This window comes from Lactuca serriola, chromosome 5 (assembly GCF_051521515.1).
Source record: "Lactuca serriola cultivar US96UC23 chromosome 5, Lser_US96UC23_V15, whole genome shotgun sequence".
Taxonomy (NCBI): domain Eukaryota; kingdom Viridiplantae; phylum Streptophyta; class Magnoliopsida; order Asterales; family Asteraceae; genus Lactuca; species Lactuca serriola.
Genome location: NC_136412.1, coordinates 109,531,836 through 109,545,671, shown reverse-complemented (window position 1 = coordinate 109,545,671; position 13,836 = coordinate 109,531,836). Strand labels below are relative to the sequence as shown.

Sequence of the window (13,836 nt, the reverse complement as noted above, 5' to 3'; positions counted from 1 at the left end):
GATTCAATACTCAGTTTCGGCAATTTCTTCAATGTCTTGTTTATATCATTCATATGATTTACATCGCCGTTAGTGTAAGAGGAGATAGTCTAAGGGCGACGTTTTCAACTTCGACTGTCATCGAAAATTAATGAGGCTGACACCAGTACGGGTGTGGTTATGGGGTAGGATGCAATATTAGGGCAGGGGAAAGTAATGCTATGGCTATGGGACCCATAAATGATGTACTATGGTGGTTGCCGAAGGTGAACGGTGTGCCGTAAGTGAACGGTGGTGGTGTCCGTGATGAACAATGCTGGTAAGGGACCAACTATGAAGAGATTTAAACCATAGGGGTCGTTCGTGTAATTTAGAATAATTGGTTAAAAACTAACGATAATAACTTAATCTACATGTACAATAAAAGTTAGATGACCTATTGCGCAAATATATATATATATATATATATATATATATATATATATATATATATATAATTAGTCAAATTAGACAAAACATATAAATTCATCGTGCTACAGTGACAAAATTTGTGTTGTATTACTAACACCCATTAATGTTTGTATGCTAATTGTATGTTTGTTTGTTAATTGACGATAATTGGGTCGAAATTTTTAGGTTGCTACATCTTATATAATTATAAAGATGTTAATATTTCAGAATGATCTGGTCTCATAAACAAACACTATAACACAAACACATCAAGTCTCATAAATAAACAACCCTTCCATTTAATCATTTCAAGAAACCGCTTTTCCTCCAAAAACCATTAACACCACTAGTTGAGTTTTCAGGCTTCTAGAAACTAGTGATGATGATATATAGTTGCGAGCGATTTGCACAAAACAAAATCTCTAATATAAAAATGGGTGTTAAAGATATAAAAATGTAAATTCTTATAAGGTCAACATGTATTTTGCTAATTTGACATTTAGATTTAATGATATGCTTTATCCTGTCAACTCCAAAACTAATTATCAAGCCTTGAATACTTGTATTTTTAAAATGGTTTTTGAATTCTCAGACACTAAAGACTAAAAACTCATGTGTATTTTATAAACATGATGATCAGATAATATCCGTTTAAACCCATACTAGATTATGAAATACAAACAATGATGATATTTCCCAAATTGACGACACCCATGGCTATGTTTGCATTCATATTCAACCAATATTTATATACGATTACCCGACCAATTAATGTAAAACCATTAAGAAAGCCATGAAGTGCATGTGACACCCCGAATAAATTCCTAAAACGTGACACATTATGTTGACACGCCAGATACATATTCTAAGTTTATTAACTACAACTTGGTTTATGGTAACATACATACATTATTAACTTTATTTTTTCTAAAACGGATTTTGAAACTTTTTTTTTAATAAAATGGGTAAATTACTAATTAGAGACTATTATAGACGAGTTACGACGGTAGTTTTCTAGACAATTAAAGACACCATATTATTTAAATTTACGAAAATTAAATCAACTTAAATATTAGGTTTTGTTTTATATATAAGCTATATTTATTATACTTTGCTTTGTACATAAATTTAGTAGTAAAAATAATATTAATGTAATTTATTAAAAAAAATAAAGGATTATCTATACTATACTTTATAATAAATACCTTAATTAGATTTATTCTTTTAAATAATAATAATAATAATATAATTTAAGCGTGATTATATTATAAGTAATATGTAAATGATGCATTGTTCTTAATTTTTTTTTCGTTTGCATTAAAGATTGGAGCACTTTTGTTTTGAATATTATTTATTATAAATTATAAAATAAAATTAAATATAAATAAGGGAGGTGGTAATAAGAAGAATTTCCCTTTCTCTCTCTCTAGTCTCTAGACTAAAACAAACCCTAGCATTCTATTTCTCTCTCCGGGGTAAAAATATATAAATTAAAAAAAGTTAAAATAGAAAAATAATTCGGCAAATGATCTTCAATTAGGGTTTCGAATCAGAGGTCTGTTTTTGGGCGTATCAAATTCCCTGGTTGAATCATCCAAATTGAGGCTATATCTCTTCTGATCTTCACCGTTTCGATGTTATCCATGAAAGGTACGCATGCGATACCTACTTCTTTTTGATTGTTTTCTTTTGTGAAAATGACTATGCTTCTTTGTGTTAGTTACGGAAGTTTTGTGGAAAATTTTATGGTCCTTGATTTACTTTGTTGTTTTATGTTGTAAATTTCTGGTATACAGATCTGGAAGTGGGTTTAAGTTGTGTCAGATGGGATAGATGAATTGGGGGTTTCGGTGTGGGGCGTTCAAATTGAGGGATTGTTGATGGAGATTAGTGTAGGAAACTCAGGAGGTAGTAAAACAAAGTCGTTGGATCTCAAAACACTTTATAAATCGGAGGTGAGTAACAAGGGGGAGCCTGTCAAGAAGGAAACGAGTAGTTGGCTGGGAAATGGTGAGGGAGCGGAGGCAAAGAAGAGAAAGAACAGGAATGAGGTGGCTATTAGTAGCTTTGAGGATCTGGCAGAGAGGAAAAGGGTTAAGCATGGCATAGATGATATTGAAGTTGATGGGGCTGATTCATGTTCTGCTCAGTCATCTGGGCTTGCTCAGAAGATTAATGGTGGTGCTGGCTTGAATGCCATTGGTGTTAATATTGGTAGTGACAGCCATGGTGTACTTATTCCAAAGCGTCCACGGGGAACAGTTGGGCGGAGTAAGTTTGCTAAGAGTCATCTTCTTAAACCATCTGCATCATCAGATTCTGTTGAAAAGGTTACCAAGCTGAAGGATGAGGTGAATGAAGATATGCAGGATGAGGTTTCTGGCAGGGATGAACCTGTGGATAGTAAGGCCTCTTCTGCAGAACAGATTATTAAGTTAAACGGTAACAATGAGGTTGATCAGAAGGGAGTGGTTGATTCCAAAGGGAATCAAAAACAGGAATCAACCACAGTTACTTCAAATCTGCATGAAAAGAACGGTAAGCCGGATGTTTCACTGGAAATTCCACAGGAAAATGTTTCTAGTGCAGATGCACACGTAAACAGTAGCTCATTGGGTTCCGAGTTAAAAAAAGAGATTGATGAAATTCCACAGGGCAAAGTTCCTGGTGCAGATGCATCCCTAAGCAGTAATTCTACTTCTGCTGACCAGATGGGTAAGTTAAATGGAAATTCCAAGGGTCAACCTAGAAACAATGTTAAGAGAAAGGGAATAATAGATGGTAAGCAAAAGGAGGATTCTGCAGCAGTTGATCTTGAGAAGGGAGAAGGTACCGAAAAAGATTCATCTTCTAAAAGAAACAGGAGCAACCATAGGAAAAGAAAGTATCTGGGATCAGGCAATGAGGCATCTGTTGAGAAAAACGTTGGTGCATGTGACCTTGATCCTGATGATGATCTTGAACAGAATGCAGCTCGGATGCTTTCATCTCGTTTTGATCCTAGCTGTATTGGATTTGCATCAAAAAACAGAACTTGTGCTTCTGCTGAATTATCTGTGAATGGGGGGGAGTCTCTTTCAGAAAAAGCTACTGCTTCAGATGCTGATGCTGATGCGGCAGACAGAGTGTTACGCCCCAGGAGACAGCAGAAAGGTAAGGGGGCCTCTAGAAAGAGGCGCCACTTCTACGAAGTACATTCTGATGACATGGATGCTCACTGGTTCCTGAACAGAAGGATTAAGATCTTCTGGCCTCTAGATGAAAGTTGGTACTATGGCCTGGTAAACGATTATGATGCAGAAAAAAATCTTCATCATATAAAGTATGATGATCGGGATGAAGAATGGATTAGTCTTGAAAATGAAAGATTCAAACTATTGCTTCTTCCTTGTGAAGTTCCACAAAAGCCAAGCCTTAATAAAGATACAGATACCCACAAGAAAGACAAGGGAACCAGATCCTTTCACATAAAAGACGAGGCCTTTATGGCGACCCATATGGAATCAGAGCCAATCATCTCATGGTTGGCTCGTCCTTCTGATCGAGCTAAATCGTCTCCTTTGAAAAAGCAAAAACAATCACATGTTATTGATAGAAACATGCTTCTTCTGGAAAGAGAAACCGACAAGCCGAACTGCACTTCTGTTTTTTTAAGCACATCAAAGGAAAGCTCTAATAGCAGTGAAGGACATCTACCTATTGTTTATGTGAGAAGGCGAAACCGCAGGTTTAGTGATGCATCATGTGTACCGTTTGTTGCATGGTCACTAAATAGTGCAGGTGGGTTGAAGTTAGATACAGCATTGATAGAATCTAAAAAGTTTGAAATATGCATATCACTTTGGCCTATGTTGACATACGTACTTGGGGCGGACATATTATGGTTATTTTCCCGTGTATTGCTGCTTCAGTATGGAACCATGGTTGCCATGTGGCCTACTGTTTTCATGGAGGTGCTGTTTGTTGATAATATTGTTGGGTTGAGGCTGTTTCTTTTTGAAGGCTGCTTAAAGCAAGCTGTGACCTTTGTTTTCCTAGTCATGAAAGTGTTTTGTGAAGCTGAGAAAGACGAGTCTATCAAACACCAAGTTCCAGTGACATCAATAAGATTCAAACTTTCTTTCTTTCAGAACTTCAGAAAGGAGAAGGTTTTCGCGTATTATAGTTTCTCAAAGGTGAGAGATTCTAACTGGCGGTATCTTGATTCTGAGTTGCAGCCACATTGTTTACTTACAAAACAGCTGTCTCTTCCTGAGTGCACATATGACAATGTTAAACTACTGGAAGCTGGAACACAACAGTCACAAATACCTTTTGCTGCTCAAACTGCTTACTTTGAGGTACTATCGATTTACTTTAATTCCTTACAACCATGTTTTAATATTTAATTTGATATACGTATGGATTGATTCTTTCATGCAGGTTTTCCATAAAAAACCAAATCTTGGTGCTGTGATCAGTAGCAGTCCTAGATCACCGTGCAGCCCTGTACCTGGGAGTCGGCCTTCAACAATTTACAGTTTGAAAAATGGGAATCTTCCTCCATTTGCTCTTTCATTTTCTGCTGCCCCAAATTTCTTCCTTAGCATGCATCTCAAACTTTTATTGGAACGTAGCATCGATTCATTGAGCCTTCAAGACCATGATTCTCTTCACCCCCCACAGGATACTTTCCATCAACATGCAGATGATGATGATGATGAGAGCCTTTCTAGTGGATCTCCTGCCATTGATGAGAAGCCAACCCAACTTGTTCTTGATCCAATTTCTATCTCTTCTAAATCTGGTCAAATTAGTGTTGAAATCCCGGCATCTGATGAAATTTACATGGATTGCCAGAAAACACCTGGCGCTGATGTGGCTTGGAATCTAAGTGATGACATCATCTGCAGCAGCCCTCCTAACCCTACAGCCCCTAGAAGTTTGTGGACTCGCAACAAATCATGGGCGGATGGGAAGGCAGATTTTATTGGGAATGGATTCAGCAATGGGCCTAAGAAGCCAAGAACTCAGGTCCAGTACACATTGCCTTGTCGAGAGTTTAATTTTAAGAATAATAAAGGAGGGCATAACCAGACTGGTCTTCCTTACCAGAGAATCAGGAGAGCAAACGATAAGAAAACATCAGGACCAGATTCTTCTTCTAAAGGACCTCGAAGGAACCTGGAGTTGGTGGCCTGTGACGCGAATATATTGATCAACGATGGGGATAAAGGGTGGAGAGAATGTGGGGCAAGGGTATTTTTGGAAGTTGCTGATCAGAACGAGTGGAAACTTGCAGTGAAATGTAGTGGGGTGTTGAAGTATGCACATAAGGTGCACCAAGATTTACAACCGGGTTCAACGAACCGCTACACTCATGCGATGATGTGGAAAGGAGGAAAGGATTGGGCACTTGAGTTCCCAGACAGGGGTCAGTGGGTTCTTTTTAAGGAAATGCATGAGGAATGTCACAATAGGAATATACGAGCAGCATCCATAAAAAACATCCCGATTCCTGGTGTTCGTTTGATCGAGGATTTGGTTGATGATCAAGAAGAGGCGCCTTTTGTCAGAAGCTCATGGTACTTTCGCCAGGTCAGAAATGATGTTGAAATGGCCATGGATGGATCACATGTTATGTATGACATGGATAGTGAAGATGAAGAGTGGGTTTGTAGGAGTAGGAGTAGGGAAAATGAAATGATCTCTGATGAGGTTTTTGAGAAGGTTATGGATATGTTGGAGAAGCTTTCGTATGCTCAGAAACGTGATCACTTTACATCCGGAGAAATTGAAGAGCTGATTGCCAGAGTAACTCCCATGCAAGCCGCCAAAACCATTTACGAGCATTGGAGGGAAAAGAGGCAACGCAAAGGAATGCCACTAATCAGACATCTCCAGGTGTGTATTATTATTTTTTTTTAATGAAATCAAAAAATCAAAAAATCAAGATAATACTTCACTGCCTAAATCGATAAATAACCGGGAAAAAAAATAAATGGTGCAAAAGCGTATAATGGATGGTTTAATAATCACTACAGAACTTAGTTATGCAACTAAATGATTGGTGTGCAAGTTAGAACCAGGTTGTATGCCATTACTTGGGACCGATATCACTCATTATTCATGCACTGCTACATCTATATTCCTGCTTCTGTTAAATTGTATAATTGCTTCGGTAACCTTTATATTTTTTCACATTGTTTGTGTTGTTAAGTTCAGGCAGGTAATAGGATAACCATATATGTTTGGTAACCTTTACATTATCATAATCATGATCTCTTTTAAGCATAAGTGAGCAAATATAAAAGGCATAATGCCATAAAAAGCCTTAAGTTTGGCCAGAAATGTCGGTTTTACCCTCCGACAGATTTTTAACTTGCCATTTTTTTGTCGCTTTTGCCATTTTTACCTGTAATAGCAGGTTATCATGAAATATTATTTGCGAAAAAGCCCTTAGTTCACAAATATTTTGCAAAAAAACCCTCAAGATTATATATATATATATATATATATATATATATATATATATATATATATATATATATATATATATATTCAAAAAAATGGCAAGTTTGCGGCATAAATGAACCAAAAATCCGTCGAAGGGTAAAACCGACATTTCTGGCCAAACTTAAGGCTTTTTATGACATTAATATAAAAGACATTGATTCAGGAACAAATGAAAGATGCTCAAATGTTGTATCATCTTGCTGCTGTTTGTATGGAGAAATAGAACTCCAAATCTAATGACTATGAACTTTTTTGTAGGCCTAGGAGAATGTAGTATTACATATGAATATTGGTTTTTATAGATAGTTATTAGTTTATAAGATAAGGAGGGTGTATGATTAGGAATTCTTTAACTTGGGATTAGGGGTTGGTAGATTTATATGTTGATAGTGGATTTGGTATGTCGTGCAAACACATACAGTTCTTTTGTGTGCTTCTTGTTACAATGTCCTGTTCCTTTTTGTGATATAGCCTGAAATACTGAAATTGGCACTGGTTCCAATATGAAACTGAACAAGTCCAGGGCCAATTTAACACGCTTAAAAATCTAGGGGTCATTCTGCAAATGTTAGAAAGCTAAGGGCTCAATCTTCAAGTTATTGGTAGTGTAGTGATGTTATGTTGCAAATTTAGGTAGATTTCATAAATTCCAGGTGTCTTTTTGATGTACATGTGCATTTATAATTTATATAATAGGTGCCTTGGAATATCAAATATAAAATGTTTGACATCAAAATAAATACTAGTAAAAACCACTTCAGTAGTTCAAATATTGCATTAATAACTTGTGCATCATGTATAAAATGACAAATAAGCAACAAACTAATATTAAACTAACAAATAGTGTGATAAGTTCAACGGCTTGGTAGTTTTTGTTGTAAATGTAAACTGCGAAATAAGAAATAAACTAATAGCAAAAAGCACACTTATAAATAAAGTAGCAAGCCAGTGTAATTAAAGAGCTAATCATTATTTCCGCACCGCATCACAAAGCTAATAATAGCATAAATTAGCAAATAAAGTAATAAAATAATGGTGTTAGTAATTGTTCATTAGTATAATGAAAGTAATAAAATCTTTATTTTATGGTTATTTACTTTATGAATATAGTTTTAAGTTTTATCTGCAGTAATATAGCCCAATACATTTATATCTACTATATATATATGTATCATGTGTCGTTGGAGTAGGATTTAATTTTAATTTATCAAAGGGTAGGGGTGAAAACAAAAGCTATCAAACTCTAGAAACCAGCAAGGAGCAAACTGAAACAATGTACCACAAATCTTTGTCAGAATGCCCTTGCCATCCTCTCCTCATCATAAAAAGTATCCCTAGAAAGCCTGTTCTTAATGCATGCATTATAATTCTGTTAGGCGGTAATCTATTTGTGAACCATTCATTACCTTGGGCCATGAAGGAGGTGGTAAATTTTGGTTCATGACAACTTTAATTGCTATCATAATTAAAGTGAGAATAATCAGAGTAAAAACCTGGCTAAATGCTGTAAACGAAGATAATCTGTATTTATAGTTTATAATTTATCTTTAAAGAAAAATGGTTTTCTGTGATGCTTGCTTATTATGATATTGTGAATATTTTGGTTGTCAGCCTCCATTGTGGGAAAGATACCAGCAAATATGTAGAGAATGGGATCAATCACAGCATTCACAGCCCAAGTTGTTGACAACAGGCGTGTTGAGTGGGTCCCAGGAGAAGGCATCAGCATCAGCATCAGGAGCAGGAGGAGCAGATGATAAACCCCCCATGTTTGCTTTCTGCTTGAAGCCCCGAGGTCTGGAATTGCTCAACAAGGGTTCCAAACACAGACCACATAAGAAAATCTCACTCTCTGGCCACAGCCATGCCTTTTTAGCCGATCATGATACCCCTACCCCCCATCATGCTTCTGCTTCTGTTTCAGGTAAGCATTTTAATATAATAGCATCCTACTTTTTTACTTATTTCTTTCTATAACACCCACCATTCATTATACTTGAAACAATTTTCACTAGATTTTTCAAACTATATTAATTACTATCTAATAACAATACAATTCAAACTACAATAATAATGCAATGTCTTGATAGTTCCCTTCCTCTTAAGGTTAAATGCAAGAATAACAATACACTCTGTTTATACTTTATATAGTATCCCACTTTATTTCTCAGTTACAGGATCCTACTTTGAAAAATCTACCCAGTTGTAGCTATGTCAAACAATCTTCACTGAGTGGATTTTTTCTTCTAATAACAAAAAAAGGTTAAAACTACAATGCTGTATTTTTTAAGTGCAATAGCCTAGTAGTTGACTAGATTTTTCAAAGTATGATCATCTACCTTTTTCTTCTGTAATGCAAGATATATCAAATGTACTTCGTTTATTGTAGTGTTGTACTTTGAAAAATCTACCGAATGGTAGCACGCACTTTCATCCAAATACAAAACTAAAATTTTCAAGGTAAGAAAAAAGTTTGAAACTTGAAAGTGCACTATCTTGATGAGAAGTTTTGGACGTACAATGCTCTAATAGAAAGAAATGAAAGTACGATGCTGTAAGCGAATATGACCTCTCTTCTCCCTCCGTATAATTTTTAGCATTAAATTTCAAGAAATAACAATGTAGTAGTAGTTCTATTATTGATTTCTTTATATTACATTGCTGTACTTTGGAAAATCTAATCTACACAGTTGTAGCTGTCATCCAAATACAAAACAATTTTTAGTGCTCAAGTTGAGTAGATTCTTCAAAGTATGATGTTCAAATGTGAAAAAGAGGTTGAAAGTACAATGCTATATTGGAAAGCCGAAAGTGTGATGCCTTAATAACAAAAAATTATATGGTGGTAATAGAAAGAAATGGACGGATGATGCTATAATAATAATAATACACAATAAATGGAAGTGCGTTGATATTACTTGCATTTAACCCTAGTATTAGAAAGTAAGCTAACATTTACTCTCTCCTACCTTTTTTTCTGTACAATTTTTAGCGTTAAATTGCAAGAAATAGCAATTTACCTTTGTTTAGCATAATTTTTATGTGTAGTGTTGGTATGAGTAAGGAATGAAATTGAGAAAAAAAATAAAAAGCAAGCAAGCTGTTTGTTTTGTCTGAGTGTTATTCGTTCCATATTGTATAGGCCGACCAAAGTTTATCATGGAATGTAATGTGATTCATTCCATTCCGTTGAGACTTTTTCTGTTTTTTGTTGTATAGGAAGAAGAGTAAATACGCATGTTTTGGGAGACGATCGGGTGGAGTCCTCAGATGTTTCTCCATTGCTATCAAGGATGTATTCGCCAACTGGCCCAGGCCATTTCTCTTTAGACGGGGACGCATCGGATTGGAATCACCAACTCCGACTCCAACGAAACACCTCCAACTCCAACTCCAAGACCATTAAACCACTCATATCCCCAAGACCTTGTGCCCCTCCATCCACCTTCCGGAAGCCCGGAAAAAGAAACAATGGGAACGGGAAAAAACCAAATAACCTTTTCCCCGATTGGCACAACCACTCAAGTCCACCATATCGCCACCCCGGCCAACTCCTCCTGGGCGGCTCCGATCTTGATGAATTCAGACTCCGGGATGCCTCCAGTGCCGCCAAGCATGCCCGGAATATGGCGAAATTAAAAAGAGAACGAGCTCAGAAACTCATGTTGAGTGCTGACCTGGCGATTCATAAGGCGGTTTCCGCTCTAATGACAGCTGAAGCAATCAAGGCTATGAATGAGTGAATGAAGGGTATTTTTCGTCTTTTGTTGATAGGTTGATTTTGATTTTTGAAATTTGTTCCAACTGTGCCCGGTTTTGGTACATTTGGTAGTTGGTTAGGCCATAGTTCTCCCCGAAGCATCAGAATGTCGGTCGCTTGTGCACAATGCGATTTTGAGTTGGTGCATTTGTGGGATTAGGTTGGGGGGGTGTCGCACTTTTGGTTAGACATTATTTCATTTGTACAGAAAATTGCCACCGTCCTCAACCCAACCCTCCAAAAAAAAAAGCAAAAAAAGAATATTGTGGTTAGCTAAAATAATAGTGTTGTGCAACTGAAAACTCACTCATGATTGGCATGAGAATGAATACAAAGAAAAGGGAAGCAAGTGGCATTAGTCAGTCATATTAGTTACTACTGTCTTCATAATATATTGATTTTCATTCATTCACGTTCCTTTCTACTACTATGTTTTATGTTCTATGTAACAGTAGGTGGGGTCAATATTGGTTTAGCTTTTACTTTTTAGTTAAAAAAACCAATAGAAAAAATTTCGGTGCTAGCTCCAGAAAGAGAATCCCCCTTGTTTGTTTGGTTTTGTTTTATTTGTTTCTGTTTTGTTTTTGTGGCTGTTTTGGAAATACCAATACCCGATGGGAACATGAAACCTGCATCCGGTTTGACCAGGAATATCCAAGTTGACCGGGGTCGGGGAGTCCCCAAATAAAAAAGCACGGATGCAGTCCCCAAATAAAAAAGCACGGATGGGAATGAGGATGAGGATACCTCTTAGTCCTGATCCTAGACTTGGCCGATAGATATTAATATATAAAAATAAAACAAAACATATATTTGTAGTAAAATTTATAATACCTAAAATTTGATGCAAGCAATACAACTCATTAGTAATTTACTTGTTGAAGTTATATGTTTTTTATATGTTTATTTAATTTAACCTCTATGTATATTTTTTTTTTTGGTTTATCTATTGAAACATTCATAAATTTTTTTCTACTTTTTTATTTATGTATGTATTTAAATTTGATAGAAAACTAGATTAAAACCCGCGTTAAACGCAGGGAGCATATAAAAAAACATAGAACTGTAAACATATATTACATCATAGGAAGCATGACAATTAAAAGTAGATTACCATAGCTATTTTAAATTCATTAACATATATTACAATAGCTATTTTAATTTCATAACAATTAAAAGAATAAATAAAAAAAACTAATAAATCATAGAATAATATAAAATATTAAAATAGTTCATTAGAAAAAAAAACAACTATGTTCGAATGCAAATTAAAATATATATAATCACTACTATCTACTTGGCATGGTCACTGTATCAAAATCAGAATGGATTGAAAAAACTTGTTGAGAATGATGTGTCGGAACCACATACTCAATCGTATTTCCTTTAAAGAAATATAGAGTATTGTTTCTATAATCCCACCATTCATGTGCATTTTCATTGTAAGTACTAACATCTACTTTAACCCACCGATTGTGAATGAAAATCCAAATAGCCCACGAACTATCTCCACTTATAGAGAGATATCCCAATTTTCCGTGAAACTTGATTAGTCTCGATGCATACGGTTTTAATTCATTAATAGCAGAAGGTGCACATATGAGTATATGTTCTTCTGAATAAATATCAAATCGCAATATGGTATCATTAGATAATAAGAAGTATATGGCCCCACCACTTGTAACTGCCTCATCAGAAATAGGATAAACAAATGATGATAACCGGATATTTTGAAACTCCCTCCATTGCCATGTAGTAGATGAAAACAATTCTATGTTGTAGTAATCATAGTCCACTTTTTCCTTAGGCATATCACTACAAATAAAATAACATATAAGTAAATTAATAACATAAAATGTACTACATATAAACTCTTACGATGGCTTTGTGTATGACAATCGAATGACCTTGAAATGTAACGAGTTCGAACTGATAACTACCAAAGCAAACTTTGTTGCAGTGTATTCAGAGGTCGGAAAAGGTATCCATTTGGCATCTGAAGTCGTTGGTTTGATAACAAATAAAATCTTTGAAACGTATTCATCTGGATCATAGGATTCAAAATGAAGGAGTCCACATAATGATGATGCTAAAATAGTACAAGTATGTGGTAGCCAATTAATGTCATGATTGTTGCTACCAGAAGACGGAAGAAACTGACGCTCTATATTTCTCCATGGTTTTTTTTGTTGAACGATAATTCCACAAACCACATTAGTCCATTGTTTCTACCTCCATATTTCAAGTAACTATTGCTTATTTGAGACCATGTAATGTTTCATTATTAAGAGGTGACCTAAGCCAACAATTTTGTATATACTTAAGATGACATTTTATTAAAACGTACCGTCAAGTACAAACAATAGAGTCATGGCACGCCATGAATTTTTTTTTATAACCTTGGTTTATGATGATTAGAGCTAGGGCTGTTCACTATTCGGATAAAACCGAATTATCCAAATGGACAATTTGGTTCGGATATTCGGATTTTTGGATTGGTTTTCAACAAAACCGAATTATTATTTTGGATTTCGGATTGGTTTTGGTTTATAAATAAGAACCGAATAGTCTAAAAAAACCGAATAAACATTTATTATTTATCTATTAATAATATATATCTATAATTATTTATTAATTTTGTAATTTATTTTTTCAAATAGGTTCAAAATGTTTCACCCGATAAAAAAAACATTAATATGCATTTTCTCTCGAAAGTTTTGTATCTATAAAATATTTAACTATAATATATCTTCTTATTAATTGTTTATAAATTTCAAATCACAACTAATATTTGTTTTTCCTTCTTGTGTAAAGTTGGGTAATATTATAATTATATGTTGTTTTAAAATGTTTCGGTTTTTGAAAACCGAATTATAAAAACCGATCCAACCGAATTGTAATTGGATCAGATCAGATCGGATTTAAATTTAGTTTAGACAATTCGGACCCATGTTTTGAAAACCAAAATCAATTTGGATTTACTTGATTGGATCGGATCAAACCGATCCATCCAAACGAACACCCCTAATTAGAGCGGCTTGATTAGTTTTGAAGTCGTGAGATATTTAGGAAGGATGTTTATTAACCAAAAAAACTAAAATTTTATTTTCTATTTATTGAGCATGTTTATTTTTAGAATTTTGAGTTGATAT

The 13,836-nt window shown here is 35.0% G+C and overlaps 1 protein-coding gene across 1 annotated transcript; it reads left to right on the top strand.

The window, feature by feature from the left end:
* Positions 1-1,853: 1,853 nt before the first annotated feature.
* Positions 1,854-11,092, top strand: LOC145052862 (Enhancer of polycomb-like transcription factor protein). The gene is made up of 5 exons (XM_079000775.1): positions 1,854-2,079; positions 2,226-4,769; positions 4,852-6,312; positions 8,536-8,848; positions 10,144-11,092. The coding sequence occupies exons 2-5, from the start codon at positions 2,310-2,312 to the stop codon at positions 10,665-10,667; spliced, it is 4,758 nt and encodes a 1,585-aa protein (XP_078856901.1). The 5' UTR covers positions 1,854-2,079; positions 2,226-2,309; the 3' UTR covers positions 10,668-11,092.
* Positions 11,093-13,836: the final 2,744 nt, after the last annotated feature.